Below are 21,264 nucleotides of genomic sequence, written 5' to 3' on the forward strand. Positions count from 1 at the left end.
AAAGGTCCCTCCTCTTACCATAACGTGGAGATGCATGCGCTCAGTGTTATTGTAAGGTGATTTGACTCCGGGATGAAAATAACAGCATCTCGATGACATGGCGACAAACACACTCTACAAACGCAACTCTTCCTCTTCTCTGTAGGAGCGCAACAAGACCACGCCCCCTTTTTTTGTGTATTCCTGTGGGCGGAGCTTGGTCAAAAAACTGTTCTAGTGACATCATTAAAGCAGGATGTAGAGGGATGTAGTCCAAACCGGCCGTTCGCTGTAGGCTTTGAAAGGGGACTTCTGTTAAATCAAATATCTCGCTTGGCATTGAACTTTGAGCTTTATAATTTTACAGGTATTATTTATGCTCTAACAGCAACATTACACACTAAAGTTGTAAAAATGGGATCACGAAGAACAGGACTTTTAAAAGAAAATTTCTCCCTTTGCTTTGAACGTTGTAACTTTGCAGATGTTGTTTATCCTCAAACAGCAACATTACACACTAACTAAAGTTAGAAAAGTGAAAATATACTCAACCACCCCTTTAACTATACTTGACAAAGGAGATTGACTGTCATTAGATAAATATTTGAGTGGTCATTCATAAGCTTGTTTTCGTGGTAACATCAAACTAAAATGCTAATTTAAAAGCTAAAAATTGAGAATTGAATATGATTTTACTTCCAAAACTCTATTGAGCTCTATAAGAGCAAGAAACCAGCAGTCCTTCTTCCTTTCTAGAAGTTCTTTATTCAGTTAATATGGCTTTCACACACAAATAGCCCAGTGTTTAACATTGCACGGAAACAAATGTTGACCATCACAAGGATAACTTTTGAATTTGACTGCTTTTAATGCTTTTGTCTCAATTTTCATAAATAAAACCATTCGACAATAACTGCTGCATTTTCGAAATAACAAAAAACATGTAGAATAAGCGTAAACCTTTATTCAAGACGCTTTCTGGAAAGCCATTTCTCAGTGTAACAGGTTCAATTACTGCACATCTACAGGCATCAAACTCATTAAGGGCAATTTTAGATTCTTCAAACCACGAAACAACAAGACAGAGCAAAATGAGCAACAAGTGTCTCCTGTGACGCTTTGATGAGAGAAGCTTCAGGATAATAATGCGTGTGTTTCTGCACACAGACTTATGTTTGGATCTCTATCAGTGCTACAAAATCTGCGGTCAGTGAAGAGAAAAAATACATTATTAAGTATATAGTGAATTTGCACAACTGTCTTCTAACTGAAAATTAATTAATTATTATTATGAGCACAAGCTATATTATCTCTGTATGAATACAGCTTTTGTTTTAAATTAACAAAAAATAAAATCTAATTTAGTAAGCGAAATTAATATGATCAAATGGTTATGATTGAAAACATTTTGAAGGCACTGAACAACAGCCTGTCAGAACTTATAACTTAGAGTTTATGTATTAAAAATATATCATATATAATTATATAATGTAATTGATACCTTCTTGATTGATTTTTTGAACTTGGATGAATTAATACAGTTCACATTCATATTTTTACAGAACAGTTCCCATCACTGACATAGAATGTCAAAAAGTGCTTGAGTCATATTCGAATTAAATAGCAGACAGATCACACTTATTGTCAATTAATTATATTTACTTTTCACAATTATTTACGGTATTACAAATACAGTGCTGACATATATTGCTTATAATACTGGCCACAGTCAAATGAGCATTTAGTGATTATTAACTTCAACATTATTTACTTTTGAATAGTAATTCCACGCATAACCACAACTAACCACAGCAAGATGCATCTTTATGAAACAAATAAACCTAGGCATTTGAAAAACAGAAATATTGGGGTTATATTGATTTTGAAGTAACTTGATCTAAGTTAGAGCAGTGCGATATTCTTCATTATTAATGTGTGAACAGTGACAGGAAAAGTTACCTGAGATGAAATGGCCTAGAAGGTATTCACAACATCTTGTACTCGATTGAGTTTGGTGGCAGTTCGCAGGGAAAATGTGTGGTTTCTAATGGATGACTGCAAACACGCTGTGAATGGAGGTAGGTTGAAGCGTGCTGGCTTTCCATCTCGCGGTGAATCGCTGATTGTGTTTCACTAGCAGTAATCGATTTCCTCGTTGGCCAGAACAATAGCGGTTCTGCAGGGAATGTAAACCTGAGAGAGTGGAAGAGCCAAAGACAGAAAGAGATCAAAGGGACTCAGCGTTTGTTCGAGGCAGTGTAGCACATTTTGAAACAATGCATAACATAAAAACGTTTCAATGTCTAAAGCACTGTGGAATGTGAAAAAAGTTTCAAGCGAAAGTTAGACTACAGCTATGACTAGGCCCGAGTGGAACCTGCATGTGTTTTTCACATTCACGAGGCGAAAATATGCACAAGTGTTTAATAAATGTATATGACAGGGATGTGCAGGAATTTGTGTGTTTGAATTCATTATCAGCATTAAGCTAATTCAATAATCTCATCTCACTATGCAAAGAGTTTTTGACTCAAATAGCAGGAAGGACAAAGATTTCCCTTCACTGCAAGTCATCTGTACATTAAAAATGTAAAGTTGTTTGCAATTTGAATTTTTGCATTTAAGCATACAACATATTTGTGAAAACTTAAATGCACTAAATTATCTTTATAACACTAAATATGGCAATGATAAAGGGTCCAAGACAAAATCCTTCAAAAACCTATGGTTTAAAACACGTGTCAAGTTTTAGAAATGTAATCTTTGCATTCATGTTGGTTTCATATGGTTGTTCAAAAGAAAAGTTTCAATTTAATGACTTAAAGTGGCAATATGTAAGATTTTTCATGTATTGATTTCACCGACAGGTTGTCTATGAAATCCTGCAGACTGATTTTTGTGTGAAGGACTCGGGATGTTTATGGCGGGAAAATCCGAAACATGTGACATTCACGTATGCTCCAGAGAATCTCTCTTCTCTTCTATGACACATGAAACGAATGCTTATGCAATGTTCAGGATAATGTCGAAAGGGCTATTATGTACTATGATGTCAATGTGTCATGCAAAGAAAATAGAAGAAATCAACCTATAGTCTCACATAGCCAGATCTATTCTGTAATTAAATGTCCTTATCTGTCGACATGATGCCGGTGAATCGCAGAGCTGGTGCAAAAAATATCCACGTCGCTATGATCCGATGCTTTCCTCACCGCTGTCATTTTTGTTCTGCGTTTATTTTGTTATTGAGGAAAGCGCGCAGCACATATTTCCACATTCATCTAAACGTCGCTCTCAGCAGCGTGGACGGCATTGGGGCGTTCGTTAGAAGAAAACAACGAAAAAGAAAACGGCCTTACACTAAAACTTGGCTGATTACGCGGAAGAAAGGCAAAAGGGATTGAAATCAGTGCTATTTAGAGAAAGGAAACATTCAACACCCATAATGCACTGGGCATGTTGCTGTTCAAGGCCACTCCCACCAGTCTGCTGTAGATACGCTTAATCTTCACGTGATCGGCCTTGACCGGCGACTGGCCGGTCAGCCTGACATATGCCGATTTTATGCCGGTCAAATGCACTCGGGCGCCGCATGATTAACATCGCGCAACATCAGCATCACACGTGCACACGGAACGCACATTTAGGAAACCTCGTGAATTACGGCCGTTTCACACCACAAGCGTGAGCGACGCGTGAGCAGCGCGCATTTTTTTTAAATCGGTGCATCTCTATAATCTTTATAATTGGCTGGTATCAAACACCATCACATAATCTGATGTTCATTTATTTATTTCTACATTTGCCGTAGTATTGTCGATGGGTTCAATAACACATCCTGCAAAAGGGGGGCCTTGGCCAGAACCTACTGGTATTTGGGGGGCCTTGTCATGGAAAAGTTTGGGAACCCCTGTTGTAGGCGGAGGCTAAAGGCTGCAAAGAATTGTAAATATGGAGAGAACGACGAGACAGAAAATCGTAAAAAACCTGTGTTTGTAGTCAACATTTCAAACTGGATGACCACGAACAGTGTTTTAGGCCAGACGGAAGGGAAAAACTGAAAGAAACGGTCCTTCTGTCAGTTAATTGGGAAGATAAGGAACAGAGAGCACCTTCTGCCCAACATCCCGAAGCAAAACATTGTCGCTTGCCGGTAAGAAAGATGTTGCCATAGTATTTGTACCATAATGCTGTTTAAAGACTAGACAAAACACAATACCATTTTCAGTGATATCCCCTTATGATAACTGTTTTGTTAATAACCCGACTGTCTGTGGGCAGGGAATACAAATATACAGAAGTATAATCTATAGTTTTCCTGAAAGCCCTGGAGCTTTCAAAATTCACTGGACGGTGCGTTACGTGTCATCAGACGGACTTTTGCTGACAAATAAACGTGAATTTCTCGGTTTAGGTAACACAGAGAACAAGTAAACACTGTTCATTTACATATACTCCCGACATTGTAAAAATACAAAGCAGGTTGAAAATCGGCTAAGTTACCCTTTAATTATAGTGATCTGAATTCATTCAATTGACCTGTTATCACTCACAACAAGACCATCATTTAAATTCACATCGAGCCTTTTCCTGGTTGGTGGGCCCACCACGTGAACCATTCCTCTACAGGAATCAGGGAAATGCATGTTCATACTGCAATCTAGACTTCAGCATGCGTCCCTGACCCATCGAGCGCCGTTCATCCGCAAGGAAGCTTCCCTCAGGACTCACATCTCAGTATCGCCCACCGAGAACACCTCAGAACATGTTTGCTCGCAGCCAATTCCTCCACAGAGCCACGGGAGCCGAACAACTCGCAACCGTCAACGGTGACTAATTAAACCGAGTCGGAACTGCTGTGGAGAGAGAGCCAGATGACTGAGAGAGTGAATCACAGCACCTGTCTAGACAAAAACTACCACCGCGCCACAGCCGCCGCGTGTCAACAACATTTACTTTCCAGAGCTGCGTAAAACAATGGTGACAAATGGCGGATTAATCAGCTAACAAAGAACAGCAGAGGTCTCTAATGTCATTATTACAGCACGCCACACACATGCTGATCATCGCAACCAATGCAATATGAACCTCATTAATACAATGTGATCCCTTTAAATTAGATTGTGGCTTTTGAATATAGATGTGTCTGATTAAACGTGCAGTCGAGAATATGCAATGGGGATAAAAGGTTTGGACTCGAACTTAATTGAGATACAATTGGTATTAATTGCACTCAGTTTAAAACTAGGACGCGTGCATAGTTGGGTCAATTACATGATGCTCATCTGTTCATTTATTCAAAAATTCATTCAAATGCAATTCATACATACAATGACTTGAATATTCGACAGTATTTTATGATAATTTCTTAATTAAAATTCATTTTGACTTTTTTTTTGAAGGCATAAAGTCTCAAATGTCAGGGGGATGCAGTTGTCCTGATATTATAATGAAGAGAAAAACCCTCATTAAAAGAAGGAAACTAAGTTTTGCCAAAGTAAAAGTATTCAACCAACTTTTGACCGCCAAATCAACCAACACGCATAAAAAAAACAAAAACAGGAAATGACATCATAGAGATCTCGCAGACCCTGGTGACTGTGTGTCAAGGTCATTAAGTCTTTTAAATGAAAAGGCTGTAAAATGTGATGTGACGTCTTGTTATTGTTAACAACTAAAACCATTAAAAATTGTTTTCACTTATAAAAAATAAAGCTACAACTGAAATAAAAATAATTTGAAGCTATATAGAAATGAAAAAGAAACAACAAATATAAAATATAAGAATAAAAGCCAATTCAAAGTATCAATAAATACTATAATAGTATATAAATAATAGTAAAATCCACAAAAACACAATTTTTTAATTAATATATAAAAAAAACAGATAAAAAATAAAACCTATTAAAAAAACTACACATAACAGTTCACCAAAATAAATTTGTTAGGTTTTAAATTGTACTGCAATAGTTGAATAGGTAGTTCACAAGACAGATATTTCCATGCAATAACTTTTTTTACTAATCGCCATCAAGCTAGTTTATCCAGACGCTAAAAGTGCTAAAACACTTGGCACCATATTTAAATTAAGTCATTGTCATTCTTTTCAGCCCAAAAGTGCCTCCTTTCTATGCAAATTAGGCTCATTATAAGTGTGCTTTATTCGTGAAAGTCAGACTATTTGCCTGGCCCAATTAACATTGTGCAATTGCCACCTATGAACAGCAAATGGAATAGAAAATGGAATTTTGATGGGAAATTCTGTGCAAACTGTAGATGTTATCTTGCATCATTTCTTTAGTATTGAGACATTTTGTGGTCGTCAAACGTTGGATCGTGTTCATAGGTAATGTGATGAACTACACTCTGCTAGGACACCTGTGACGTCCTTCAGCTTCAGTTGGTTAAAAGACTCGCCAGAACTTTAGCAAACTTTATAACCTGTAAGTTAATGAAAAACTTACTGCCTCAGATGTGACCGTTCTAATGACGGACAAAACACGTATTTGCAGGTCAAAAACCTTGTAACTCCATTTGAACTTGATTTTGGTAAAATGTTAATAATATGGCACATGTGTCTAACCATATATAAAGCCACAATATCAACTATCAAGCTCTTTAATGTCTGGTGGATTCTGATTGGCTGTCAATGAAAAAAATCATTCTGAAAGTGATTCCAACTATATTGTCTCTCTGTGCCGTTATTTGTGGTGTGAAGTGCTATTCTTTTAAATTTAAAAAGATTTTTAGAAATATATCTTTATCGTTATATTTACAGTATCGTCATTGGTGTGTACGGGCCTTTATTGTAAACTTTTACCCATATTTAAATGTATTTCAGCTACCAAAGTAACATTTTATCATTTGGTACTTTATGTACTAAAATAATTAAATGTTTTAGATATGACTAAAATTCAAATGAAAACAAAGTATACAAATAAAAACTAATTGAGAGAGATTAATACAAACTATAATAGTATCTCAATGATAATAAACACTAATGCCACTTAATTTGATATTTTGTTATACTGTATATTACTGTGACATTTAAGTGCCATAATGCTTTTTAGGTCCACTTTATTCCAACCCACACATTTCAATGCTTGTTATAAGAACTGTGGAAAGGTTGGCAGGAGCCAAATAGCAGGTGTCTGAAGACCTTGATGGCACATGTGGTTTATTGTGCTTATGTAAATATTCAATGGCAGCTCGAGCGCTTTCCGCTTCAAGGACAGTAAATCATTAGAACTTCTTTTTGTGATCGAGCATGAAAGAGCATTTGAAAAGTAAGCGAAAGGTACAGGGCCGCTGTTTGATGCATAAACAAATTGAAGACGTACGAGAAATAGACTCAAATAGGAATTCTGCCTTTGTGCAGCATCTCGAATCAACTTCGACTGCTTCCCCGGAGCAGGTTTGTGAGGTCCAGAGTTTCAAGGAAGAATCAGAAGAGCCTTTGAGGACACGAGCCGGATCAGTGCACATCATGCGCAAAACAAGCCTGGTTCACGTGCCTCGGGGAGATGTCGGAGTCTTATGATGACCTTCTGAAGACGGGCACATTGTGTAACCTTAAAACAAGAACACTCCAAAACAATCCGCTGCCTCTTTCTCCCCCTCAAACCCATGTTCATGCGAGTCTCTGGAGAACACGCTTACCGACTAAACTCTCACACACCTGTCTCTTATCTCAGCCCTTTTCAAGTGCTTCTTGACTGAAGCAGAGCAAGAAGCTTCGGCTGGATACGGATTTGTGGAGCGTGGACGCTGAGATTGAGGGCAAAAAAAATAAAAATGCTTACATGATACACTACACAACCAGTAATATGTAATTAAATCCATCAATTTGAGACAAAAAGACAACAAATAAAAGGAATGTTTGGATGGTAGTGAACGGTGTATATTTTAAATCAACAGTGAAAAGAATTTAGTATGAGATGCTTGTGAATGATTGACATGCAGGTAATGCTGAACTCCTAATTATTGTTCAGCAAAGCATGACTAGTGGAAAATGCAGAATATATGAGAAATCAATAACTGCTGTACTCAAATATCTGAGAAAATATTTGGAAAATTCTCACATAATTTACTCAACCTCATGCCATCCCCTATGAATACGGCTTGCTTTCTTTAGATAAACACAAACAAAGATTTTTGATGAGTCCATATAATGCCATTGAATGGCTGCCGCTTGAAAAGCCACTCCACAACCTCAGTGGATGAATTAATTCATGTCTTCTGAAGCGAAACGATAGGTGTGTGTTAGAGAAATACTATTATTTTAAGCTTCTTTAACTATAAATCATTGCTTCCAGTCTACCGTCATATGATCGATCATGAAGGGGACGTTGTGACACTTGGCAATATATTGTAATTGCTGTAAATGAAGCTTACGAATTACTCCCGCTGTACTTTGATGTCATACACCGATCGGTCTGCACAGCGCCGCTTCAAATCGAACACACCTAAAATCTTCAGTGGTCAGGTGGTACACCTGGTACAAGGTCGTGGCTCTCAGAAAATGACAAGTTTACATGTTGTAATTACAAGTTCTACACGCATGTGAAGGCTTTTTACAGTTGAGAATAGTTACGGTTAATTACCACATAGTGTGAACACAGCATAAGTGCATTGTGAAGATCATGTGAGGAGTGGAAGTCCACGTCTGTGAGTGCGAAGGTGTGCACGACAAAAATGATGTCATCGCGGTGTGGGCGGTTGTGCAAGTCGAGGGCGCGAGTCCCAAAACTCAGGCAGCTGACTTGTTACCTTGCTCTCTAATCAGGCAATGACTTTGCATGTGTACTGCCTTATACAGCATAATACTAACACTTTCTCTTCTATTCTATATCTATTTATATATGTATATATATTAAAAAATGTAGGGTCATAGCACTTGCATATCGTTGTCCTACTGTTAGTTTAACTGCTTCTATTGTTCTCATTTGTAAGTCAATTTGGATAAAAGCGTCTGCTAAATGAATAAATGTAAATGTGCAGACAAAGGCATCTCACGAAACTGAATTCGGAGAGACTTCTGAGGCATCATAACGTTTTAATTATCTACAACAAAATAGAGAGTGATAACTAAGCGAATATTTAATTACTACAATAGTAATTTCTTGCTAGAAATTACATCAATGTTGGTTAAAAACACATTTATACACAAACTGACCACTAACCGCAACTTTCAGACGCCATCTTTATTTAGCTCAACTGCCACAGAATGGACCGCAGTATTGTGGGATATCAAAGGCAGTGAAGGATACGTCTATGCTGCCTTTAAAAATCGATCAGATGAAGGAATCTCAGGAGACAGGAAGTGAAGCTAACATTAGATTCGGACGTGCCTTGATTCTTTCCTACCTTGGAATCCGTCCCTCCGAATGCAACATTTTTCAGTTTTCTGACATTTCGCATGGCGGTGTGCACACACAGCATGTTTTTGTAACTTTGCGTTTGGCTCTGCTTCCAAAGAAGCACGGCTTTGAGGTGTGCCTATAAATTGTAAGATATCAACCCAGCACTGCTCGCAAGACAGTAGACCGAAAGCAATGATTTATAGTTAAAAAAGTTAAACAACTATCGTTTCACTTCAGAAGACACTGGGGTCGTATGGACTGCAGTCACGATCGCTGTGTGTGGTTTAAGCGTCAACCAAGCGGCAGCATTTCATTTTCATTTTATGGACTTAGAGATGGATAATTTTCCTAAAACTTTTCAATTGTGTTTAGCTGAAGAAAGTTATCTACTATACATCCGGGATGGCATGAGGGTAAATCAATTATGAGAATTTTCATTGTTTAGGTGAACTATCCCTTAAAGAACATGCAAAATGTAGTTCACTAATTAAATATAATTTTTAAATAATTTTTATGAGCACTAAAAAATCGTGAGAGTTTTCGTCAAAGACAAACTCTAAGAGCTGAAAACTTTTTAATGGTTTATTTTAATGATAATAAATAATACAAAACTGCAAATTACACGATCCGTCACATGCACAGAGATGTTGTTGAACAACTAGAAAGTTCACTGCCGGACATTATTCATATACTAATTTAGTGAATTTCATGTTTCTGACGGAGGAGCGAGCTAAGCAGTCTTGTTAGCTCTGGAAAACCTCAAAAGGGGGCGATTCACAGGCATTTCGTAATTAGTGCCTCATGAATATCATTAGAATTCAAACAATCCATTTCATATGCAAAACTTTAGGAAACAGACGTAAAAGCGCAGACGACGGCTCGCGCCGAATGGACGCCTGGGGCAAGGAATTCATATTTGCTCATCATTGCAAAGTGAAAGGGTAGAATTTTCCACTCATTTGCTGCTCGGCGCCTCCGCAGTCAGCCTGCCGCATACCTGATTCTGCCGAGTGCGTCGCTTTAAGAGCGCGACGTGTCAGCCTTTGCAACGCCTTCAGACAGCAAATGAGTTTATTGTCACTCATGGAGACGGAGGTGGTGAGCTGATGGACCCATTAAAGGGAAGAAACAGCAAAGAGGGAGGCAAAGTTTACACACACACTGGCATCGACTTTGAAGTTGCGGCCCTTAAATAAATCATGGAGAAAAATTGAGCAGAAAGGGACTGTACTGTGGCACCTGCCAACAATCACACTGATTAATTTCTATCTTATGCAGGTGTGTCAGCTGTGAGCGGAGGAAGAGACAAATATCAGAGCGAAATCTCCGACGAATACCGCTCTTTTGTCTGTCTGTGTCTCGCTTTATTCCCTGCTGGGAATGCTACTGGTCACACACTTGTTCAAATAAACTTTGCGTTTGGCAGAAAAAAGTGGGTGGGAAGCGAAATGGGGGTTTCTGAATTAATAAAGTGCTGCAAAGAAAGAAAAAAGAGAATGTGTAATTTTAGGGGTTTAATTGATGAAGGCTGTCTGAATGCAGCTGGGGCTTCCAGAGGAGATAAAAGAGGAGGTTTTGCACAGGGAGCAGAAAGTCTTGGGCAGAACTCAATGTACTTTGCATGAGGGTTAAAGTACATAAAAAAAATAAGCTAGGGGTGTGCTGCACACTATGTACTTTAAAAATCGACAACGGACGTGCGCATAATAAGGCTACACTCGACTTGAATACTTGAATATATAGGTTCTTCATTGGCACCATATGGTTCCACGAAGAACCTTTAACACCCATTTCTTTAAAGGCACACCGCGGACTTTGTGACCTAAAGATTTGAAGCATACGAGTTATTTTAAATGATTCCTCAGGACAATATACAGCGCTAGACACTATCAATGCTCCGAGCGGGGCTGCCCTCTTGAAATACCGCCTATGTAAGTTTGGAGAAGACGCACCGTCTTTGGCCAGGTCATGTGACCTGAAGAACGAATCACTTTACGACCGTCACATGACCACAAGCTCTGATGTACTCAAGGAACGCTTTTGCTACTATTTTTCCGCCTGCTCTACAAGGAAAAAGTTTAAAACTGCTTCTGAGGAGGCAAAAAAGAGAGGGAAACCGCGAGAGGGATCATGGATGTCTTCTTGACTTTTGCAACAGTGCTGCGGCGCTTGTGGCCTCTAGGGGCGCTCAACGTGAAAGTTACAGGTCTAGCGCCCCTAGTGGCCAAAAGTTCCGCAGTGTGCCTTTAAGGGGAGACACGGAAGGCAAAAAGTTTTTTTTTTTTTACTGCTCAATTTTGAGATTTTGGCCTATTTGTCTTCAATAACATGTCTTCTTTCAGACTTGTGGTGAAAAAAAGTCCAAAATACACATTTAAGTCTTTATTTTACTACACTTTGTCTATTTATGTCTGTAGATTTCTCCTAAATTCAACAAAAGTTGGCATTCTAAATCATCCCGCTGCTCCGCGATCGCTGTCTGCACCCAGTCATCACATACACCGTTGGAAAGCCTGTACAATGTTGTCGGATCCAAATATGGTCATTTCCTTTTTATCTGCAACCAATCGTGAAAGTGCAATGAGGCATTTGACTCTAAAAGCGAAATCCCATTGGCTGATGTCAATCTTTAAAGGCCGTTTTCTCAAAATGGATTTTTTTCTCACACTCTGAGCCAGAAATCTTCACTTCAGCAGCACTTACATACACCAAATGTTCCAGTTGTATTCCCATCTATATTCTTAACTTTTTTTTTTACAGAGGGATTTGTTCATATCATTCAGATTCTGATGTATACAACATTTTAACACTAAAAACGGGGCAAAAATTGATTTTTTTATGGCTGTTGATAGTTTTTTCTGATTAATGGAGTGATAAAAAGAGATATTCAAATCCCATCAGTAAAAAAAATTGACTCTAATATGTCAACAAAAATAAACAAGAATTTTGAATCTGGCTTTATCCAATGTTCAGATTTATCTTCTGGATAAAGATAATACCTAATTTGCATATTTAAACATAAATATTCTAAAAACTTGTAATACAAAAGATATTTGTCTTAATGTCAGTAATCAACTGGGGAAGTTTCATGCTGATGTATCTATTAGTAAAAAAAATCCTATTCACCTGGGGTGTCTCCCCTTAAAGTGAAAATAGGATCATTAGAATTTTTAAATGTTCTTCCCACTAAGAAAAAAGGTTCTATTAGGAACTGTTCACTGAGAGATTCTTTAGGGAGCCAAAAATGGCTCTTCTATGGCGTCTGCATATGAAACCTTTATTTTTAAGAGTGTACGGCGTTCACACTGTCAGCGCTTGAGATTGACGATCGCATTTACTTACAGGCGAGTCTCAAAATGTCCCGTTCACACAGCAACTTACACTAGCATCTCGAATACTGTCTGTATGAACGTGCAACGGGAGTGAAGCCCTTATTCTCTTACCCACAGTGACTAAAGTGATATCAAAGATGGCCACATCCATACAACTTAAAAACCAAATTGTCCAAATCTTCATCAACCAACAGAAGCGTTTATATCTGGACGGAGAGTGGAGCATTTGAGTCGTGCGTAGAACACAAAACTGACAGGAGCAGCTCTGGTGGAGAACAGTGACTGGATCGAAAACCCACACACAGCTCAAATCTCCGTGGCTTTAAGTTACCGAAACCACACGTGAAAACCTGCAACACGTGTCCGTGTGTAAATACAGGACTGACAACCGTATTCTGTTGCTGTGTGAATGTGGACTAAAGCGTGTTGTGCTCACAAATAGCCAAGGAACTGAATGCTTTAAAAAAAATATGATTGTGAATTTGTCACAAACGCTGCTTGGATCGCTGTAGTAGCGTGTTTGTACAGAGGATGAATTTAAAGAAACTACTTGGAAGGGGTCTAAACATAAAAACTCAAAGCTCTCAATATAATCTCTTTATATCATAAAATTAGGCTATTCTTGCTGGATCCATGGCCGCTATAGATCAAATGGGACCATAAACTGCTGATTCCATGGTGCAGAGTTCTGGGTGTGCATTAAATGGATCAATATATATTCAGACTAATGCATCACTATCAATTTCACAGGGTTCAGGTCATATCTATTCAACTTCAGAACCGCAACATACAGAACATTCACATTGATATGCAATGAGGAAGGTACAGTACATCACAAAACAATAGTTAAACACTAAAAACGTGATTTTCTGCAGAAAGTTAGCAGCACTAATAAATTATCAATCCAGCACAGATCCTTGACACTGAATATCAGTGCATAGAAATGATTCAATCATCACCAACTCATTTTTTTGTTCAATCATGTATTTAGCTTAGAGTTTAGCTGCTATTTTCTGTCAAAGGCCTTGAGGTCTCTTCAACCCCTGAGGTTTCCCAGAGTAGCTTCAGCACATTTACTAGTATGAAAATAATACAGTTGATAAATAATGCAGATTTAATAAATGCCTATTACAGTATCGGATCACCTACCACTATATCAGATAGCACATGACGACTGCTAGCATGAGTAATTTGATACTCGCATGTGGCTTTGTTCAGGAGCATTTCACTGGCTGGACCAACTGAACGAACACACACGCTTTCACTGAATGAGTCAGTGTTTTGAAACTGAATTAGAGGGACACTGAACCAAACATCTCGTTTGTAAACATGTATGGTGCTTAAACATTTCTTTTAAACAGACATAAAGGCAAATCATAATGAGACTTGATTTGGTTGACTAAGTTAATGAAATAGTCGAGTAGATGATTCAGTGACTTTCAGTGATTTTAGTATCATTGAGATATATTATATCCCTATAATAAGTGTTTGTATTCAGACCAAGTGGGACAACTTGTGCTCCACTCTTCTCTCAGATATAAAAACTGCTGACGGTTAATAAAGATTTGATAGACGAACTTGCAATGAATCAATGCAGGTGCTGTGTGAACGGGACTTTGAGACTCACACCTGCAAGTAAATGCGGTTGTCGTCAATCTCAATAACTGACATTGTGAACGTAGCCCATGTAACACGCAGTAAAAGTCACTAGCCGCATTTCCATTACCCTTCAAATTTCGCAAATTGAAATTGCGAATTTAATTTAATTAATACGCTCACTGGAAACACGTCAATTTTGCAAAACCTCCCATTTATCATAAAAAAGTTTTTACACTCGCATGAGGTGGTTTTTCAGGCAATTCAGGCAATTTACAGTCATCTGACGTAGATGACGCGGTGTATTGGACAGAATACAAGACGGAGTTCTTTATTAAATTCATAAAAGACAAAAGAATTACAAGAATACTGGATTCTAAACCTCAAAGTAATGTCACAATCAAGACATCGGAGCAGAAATGAGTGAGAAACACCTCATATGTGCCGCTCACAGTATACGGGTCTTTCCTTGCCATTAATGCTTGGATAACACGCCTACGTCTCCTTAATAATAATAATAATAATGTATGAGACAATAATAATGTCTCGCGCGGTGGCTGTGATATATAAACTTACCAACGTCCCTTGCCATGAATTTTTAAATGACTTATCGCGAGAGGAAAAAATTAAGTTTTAGTCGCATAACATCGGTTAATGGAAACGCCGTCATTTCGCAATAGTTTTGTATCGATTTTTAGAAGAAAAAAAAAAAAAAATCGCAAAAGTTTTGCGCAAATCTGTACTCGAAACGCGGCAACTGAATGAATCAGTGAATGAATCTGAAGGAATCAAGTCACTGAAATTATTCAAAATTGTGTTTAAGCACCTATACATTTTCGCTGCATGTCTTGTGTAATCTTTCTATTCATTGCGGGGAAAAATCAGTATGAACCTTCTTAAAAATATCACCTTTTGTTCTCCAAGGAAGAAAATAAGTCAACGAGATGAGGGTGAATATATCAGATTCATGAAATCAGTCCATTAATGTGGTCCCAAGCTGTTACACAACTAAGAAAACAAACATCAGTTATGTACATCTTTAATTTGACACTTTTTACCTACAAGCTCAAGATTGTTCCACACGCTCTGCTTAACAATTACTAAACTATGTTGACAATAGCACAAGTCAGCAAAACGGAAAGTTTGCTTTTGAATTTTTATGGATCTTATTAAATCGTCAGCAGGCCCTTAGGTGAGGAGACGAGGGAGGCGACAAAGAAAAGAGGAGAAGCGAGGGAGGAATGAAGACTTGCATCACGAGCTATACAGCCTGGAACAGGGGTTTTAAATTTCACGCCATGCATTTAATTTCAATAAGGCCTCTGGAAAGAGAATTCACAATATGACTGCTGGAACCCAAGAGATAGAAGAACTTATCTGATGGAGACACGTGACTCGCTAGATCAACTGAACTGTGACTACTACATATAGTGTTGCACTTGACTCCTATTTATTACAGCTCTGATAAAGAGCCTAATACATAAAAGGAGCCTTAATAACAGGAAGATTATATAGCGACCGCATGGTTTAAGATATGTAGTACATGCATTTCTTTAATAATGCATGGTTGAAAATGTTGTGCATTGCCCCAGTTCAATCACAAACTCTTGTCTTGAGCTTCAATGAATGCTCTTTCAGTCTTCAAACACTTTTCAGGAGGAGTTTTGCATGCTAATGCAGGAAAATAAAACAAGAAAAATTCGCAAAGCTATGATATATGGAAAAAGGATGTCCTTTTTTATTTTGTTTTGGGATGTCTCATGTGTGTCTTACCACGTCAGTACAGTTACTAGTGTAAACGGTCAAATGCACTTCGTGAAAATGCTTGTCTTTCTGGGATATTTTGTGTAAACATAGTAATGTCTTGTATGAAATTGCTAAATATTGGTCCTGTGCATTTTACATTGTGATCTAACCTTTTTGATTCCAAGGATTCAAAGGCCCCATTTATTTTTCAGTTGCTCAGGATTTACTCCATAAATATTAAGAAAATGTCCCCACAATTTCTACCCCATAAAATACTTTACTTAGCTTGGCATAAGTAAAAAAATAAATAAAAAAAATACTTCAAAAATCTCATATCCAGGTTTTTCAAGACATATATGTTGCGAGTTCAGAGAATCAGAGATCATAAAAATTCTGATTCATAGTTGCTTTGGCTTATTTTAAATAGTTTAAGTCTCTCTGGTTGAGAACCACTGGTGTAAATGTCCATTGTGTCAATAATTTGATTCAAACAACAGTATTAAGAAGAAGAAAAAAGAAAACCGCATGGCTCATTTTAATTAAAGACCTGCTTCTCAGTCAAACTCCAACAGCAACGGATCAGTATTCATTATACCTAATAATCAAGTATTGAAGACCATGCAAATTATTTTAGTAGGGTTGATTTACATTTAATTTCGAACCCTTGCTTGAATACCTGATAATGTACTGCTGTTACACTGCTGTTTGCTTCATTTGAAGCTTTTAATTGATCTAGTGTTTGTAATGTGTTGATTTAATCTCTATTTGATTACTGAACGTTTACTCGAGTAATCAAATGGGAATTTGTTTACTTGTTTTTAATTACTTGGGCAATGTTTACTTAATGAGATATGCTTAAAGGCTACAATTGTTTTAATTTGATTTGTTCATATTTATTAGGAAAAAACTAAATCAGTGGTATTGAGGATACGCACATTTTTCTCCACAACCAGCAAAGAAAAACAGATTCCGAATGGGCTAGGAATGGTGTATAGTTTATGCTAACAAATAGTGTTGTGTGCATACCATCATAGAGTTGGGCCGATCGCAGAATCCCAATGGCTCAGTGAAGAAATCGGTGTTGTGATCCAGTCTGCCATGGCCTCCATACTGGGTTTCATCCGAGTCCAGTTTGATTTTGTATCTGGAGCAGAGCGTGTTAAGGAACCAAAGAGGAGATACTGGAGACAGAACTCATGAGAAGGAGAAGATAAGTTACAGTAATCACATTACAGTCAAATGTGCTCTAGTTATCAAAATGCTTACACCTGATGGTCTTACGGGGACAAATGAACTTTCTGTTATCATTTATTCAAAGCAAGCCACCATCTGCACGGTGTCCACTCAGAAGTGTTCTGGATTTGAACAGGTTGTCCACTTTCTTCTTGTCAGAATGCAGAGCAGCTCCGCAAGTCAACAGCACTGATTGCTTTGAGCTCCTCCGAGACAATGACACACATTTGTCCCATATAAAACCGATGAGCCACCACATCAACAATTCCAGGCAGAATTATTTATCCATTTCAAAATATTAATAATGTATTCCATCCAAAAATGTTTCAAACAACACCAATAGTGCACACACACAATTTCACTCTGTGCTACACTGACTAAATTAAATATTAAAAAAAGTAATTGCCTAGACTCATGACCGGAATAAGAAATATCTTTGACAAGAGAGCATAAAAGAGTAATGAAGACACATTTTGTGGAAAACTGGAAATCTATTTCATGCTTTTGTGTTTTAAGTTTTGAGTAATACATCCCTAAAAAGTGCTGGTGCTAAAACTTGCTGAACATCTGGATGGCACCATAAATATTAGTCATTAAGTGCATTAATGTTGAAATGATGACCTGTGCTAATTGACAGCATCCCACAGATGCCTTTGATAGAGCTCAACTTGTATTGAACAATTGTTTAAAGACAACTTGAAGCAAGAAAAATAGTTTTTAAGTGAAACAATATCAAGGGAAAAATAATGTACGGTTAAAAACTGGTTAATATATTTTTGCCTTGCCAACGAGTACAAAAGAACATCACAAAAGTGAACGGCAGAGAAAGTTATTGCATTTTGAAAAAAGATATCAAAAACCTCTTTGCCCACGAATAACATGCACTGAAGAGTCATGCACAATAAGATTAGGGACATTTATTCAAATAAACAGTAAAAAATAAAGAGTCAATTTCATGTTTTTTTCCCCCTATAGTGCTAAAAAAATGAAAAAGATAAATAAAAAAGACATCAAGGCAGTGACTCTCACGCAGGGATAAACAAATATCAAAAGACTATTATTCATATAATTATCCACAGTTAAATAAACAGTTATTTATATAATAAAGAATGGATAGATAGGCTTAGTTTTTTAAAAAGGAGTAAAAATGCTTAAATTATTGTGCAACTGGCAATATAGTTAATATAAATATTATGTAATAATATATAAAAAGTAATTATTATTATTTGCACAACAACAACCAAAAGTAAACAGACATTTCTTAAAAATCATATACTGACAAAACAACAACATACACTGTGAATGATCAGTTGACTTAAAATAATTAAAGGGTTAAATCACCCAAAAAATTTTAATTCTGTCAGTAATTACTCACCCTCATGTTGTTCCAACCCCGTAAGACTTTCGTTCATCTTCGGAACACAAATTAAGATATTTTTGATGAAATCTGAGAGCTGGCTCACTTCTTCTTAGGCTTCTATTGTAATTTAAACTGCCGGCCCATAAAAGTTAGTAAAAACATCGTTAAAATAGTTCAAGTGACTACAGTGGCTCAACCATAAGTTTATCAAGCGACGAGAATACTTTTTGTGCGCAAAAAAATAAACTAAAATAACGACTTTATTCAACTATTAATTTTCTTCTGTGTGGGCCTCTGAGTGAGTTCACGTAGTGTAACAGCGCAACGCTTCTGGCTTGTACGTCAGCAGGTAGGCTCACTATTGGCCGACGCTGGTCATGTGTGTGATGCGTGTGATGTAGAACCCAGAAGCGCTGCGCTTTTAACACTACGTGAACTCACTCGAGGCCCATAGGGAAGAAAATAAATAGTTGAAAAAAGTTGTTATTTTTGTTTGTTTTTTTGCGCACAAAAAGTATTCTCGTCGCTTGATAACCTTAAGGTTGAGCCACTGTAGTCACTTGGACTATTTTAACGATGTCTTTACTAACTTTTCTGGGCCGGCAAGTTTAAATTACAATAGAAGCTAATTAATTTGAAGTTAATTTGTAAATGTTCCAAAGATGAACGAAAGTCTTACGGGGTTGGAACAACATGAGGGTGAGTAATTACTGACAGAATTTTCATTTTTGGGTGAACTAACCCTTTAAGTAAATAAACTTAATGCGTAATTGAAAAAAGTTATGTGGAATTGTCAAGTACTTAATATCACAATAACTTAATTTTTTCAATTACGCATGACATTTATTTACTTAATTTTAAGGCAACTGGTTTCCTCACTTTTTTAAATAATGGTAAACTGACCACTTTTTAAAGTGTAATAATGTTATCAATATAAAATTTCTTAGGAAATTTCTGTTTACTTTTGGTACCATGTTGGGTCGTCACTTGATGTTCCACAAAACAGGGTCCTAATGCAAGACCAGTTGAGAACGAATGATACACGTGGTACCACGTGTCTACAAACCTACAGGAAGCAAAACACAATGCGTTTCGTTTAGTCATGTGGCAAGCAAAAAACCCCAGCTCATTTTGCCATGTAAATATACAGTTTCACCTTCAGCGTGTAAGTAAACAACTGTATTCCTGTGGCACAAGGAAGGAAATAGACGGAGAAGCTGGAGTCCCCAGTCTCTCCACTCTTGCTCTCTCTCTCTCTGTTTACCTCTCAGGGGTTTAAACAGTTGTGAGATGTAACAAACATGCAGACAGGCGTCTAATTGGCTGCTTGAATAATCACCTCCTATCCCCATGGGCTAGCGGTGGGTCTTCATGTTATCCTCAAACACTCTCTTACTCTGCCCTGGAGCTGGAGCACACTTGGCTTTTACTGCCAGCTTGCCGGCTTTGATAGTGATGATTAAAAAGAAGTGTTGCTTGGCGTATTGTTCCTGCTGAGGATGACGACAGATTCCCCCCCCCACCCCCCACCCCACCGACCCGACTCCCCCATACTCCTGTTTGCATTGAATCCTCTCACTGATAGAACAAACTTCCTTTGTTATGGATATTTCGAGAGATGTTATCGGGAAGAGAGTGAGAAAAAAAAATGATCTGATGCCTTCTTATTTCTCAGAGAGAATTAATGGAGGATTCATATAGGTTGCCTATACCGTCAGTTTTTAAACAAAAAGTAAAGCATGCAAGAGCTTAAGTTTTCTTAAAGCGCAGGAAACACCTTACATGCATGTATTAATTATAGTCCATTTAGCTAATTTTCATGCACAATTGCATCACTACACCATGGTACTAACTACCGTATTTTCCGGACTATAAGTCGCGAAAAAAGGCGTGACTTGTAGTCCGGAAAATACGGTAGTATTTTTATTAGTATGAATTAATCTAAATTAATTCATATTGACTGAGATGAACCAAGAGAAAACATTACCGTCTACAGCCGCGAGAGGGCGCTCTAGTTGGCGGAGTTGTTCAGAAGCGACACAGAGGAAGAATTCAATGGATTCAGTGTTGTGGAATGAGATCGCGGCAAAGAGTATAGAAGTAACAAGAGGCGAAACTCAATAGAACGTTCCATTGCAACAAACGCACCCGTGCGCAGAGCTGCAGCTCCGCCATCTTGGACTGAACGCGTCATAGAATTGAACGATACCGGTTCCAATTCAAAAGCTGTTAAGGGAACTAAATAGTTGTTTCTCGTTTTTAATATCTCTATAGCAGACATCCAAAGTCTCCCGGAAGTTCCGGGAGTCTCCCGCGTATTGATAGCGGCTCCCTGATGCCGGCAAATTAGCTAAAATCTCCCGAAATCTAGAGCGAGCGAGCGAGAGCGCGCAGCTCCAGACTGTGTTGCGCACACGGCAGAAAGGGTGAGGGAGACCTTGCGTGTGTAATTAAACTTTTGCCATGAAAACACTCTGCTTTTATGTTCTGCTTTTTTATTTTTAGAAATTTGAATGGTCAATATGGATATTGCAATTTTGTCAATAGTCTGGAAAGTGGAAACATTTTTTTCCATATGATCCAGGTCTGGAAATGATTAAAATCAAATTCCATACTTTTCCAAACATATTTGTTGCTCAAGAAACATTTCTGATTA

General features: G+C 37.7%; 1 protein-coding gene across 1 annotated transcript in view; it reads right to left on the minus strand.

Moving 5' to 3' along the window:
* Nucleotides 1-823: 823 nt before the first annotated feature.
* The window catches only part of gbe1b (glucan (1,4-alpha-), branching enzyme 1b), a 140,347-nt gene continuing 119,906 nt past the window's right edge, over nt 824-21,264 (minus strand). The window contains exons 15-16 of the mRNA XM_079609304.1: nt 17,042-17,159; nt 824-2,172 (exon numbers count right to left, since the gene is read on the minus strand). Coding sequence (XP_079465430.1) covers nt 2,113-2,172; nt 17,042-17,159 — 178 coding nt within the window. The 3' untranslated portion in view covers nt 824-2,112. The remainder of the gene's footprint in view (nt 2,173-17,041; nt 17,160-21,264) is intronic.

The sequence above is a fragment of the Phoxinus phoxinus genome, assembly GCF_949152265.1.
Source record: "Phoxinus phoxinus genome assembly, chromosome: 4".
In the NCBI taxonomy this organism is placed as follows: Eukaryota; Metazoa; Chordata; class Actinopteri; order Cypriniformes; family Leuciscidae; genus Phoxinus; species Phoxinus phoxinus.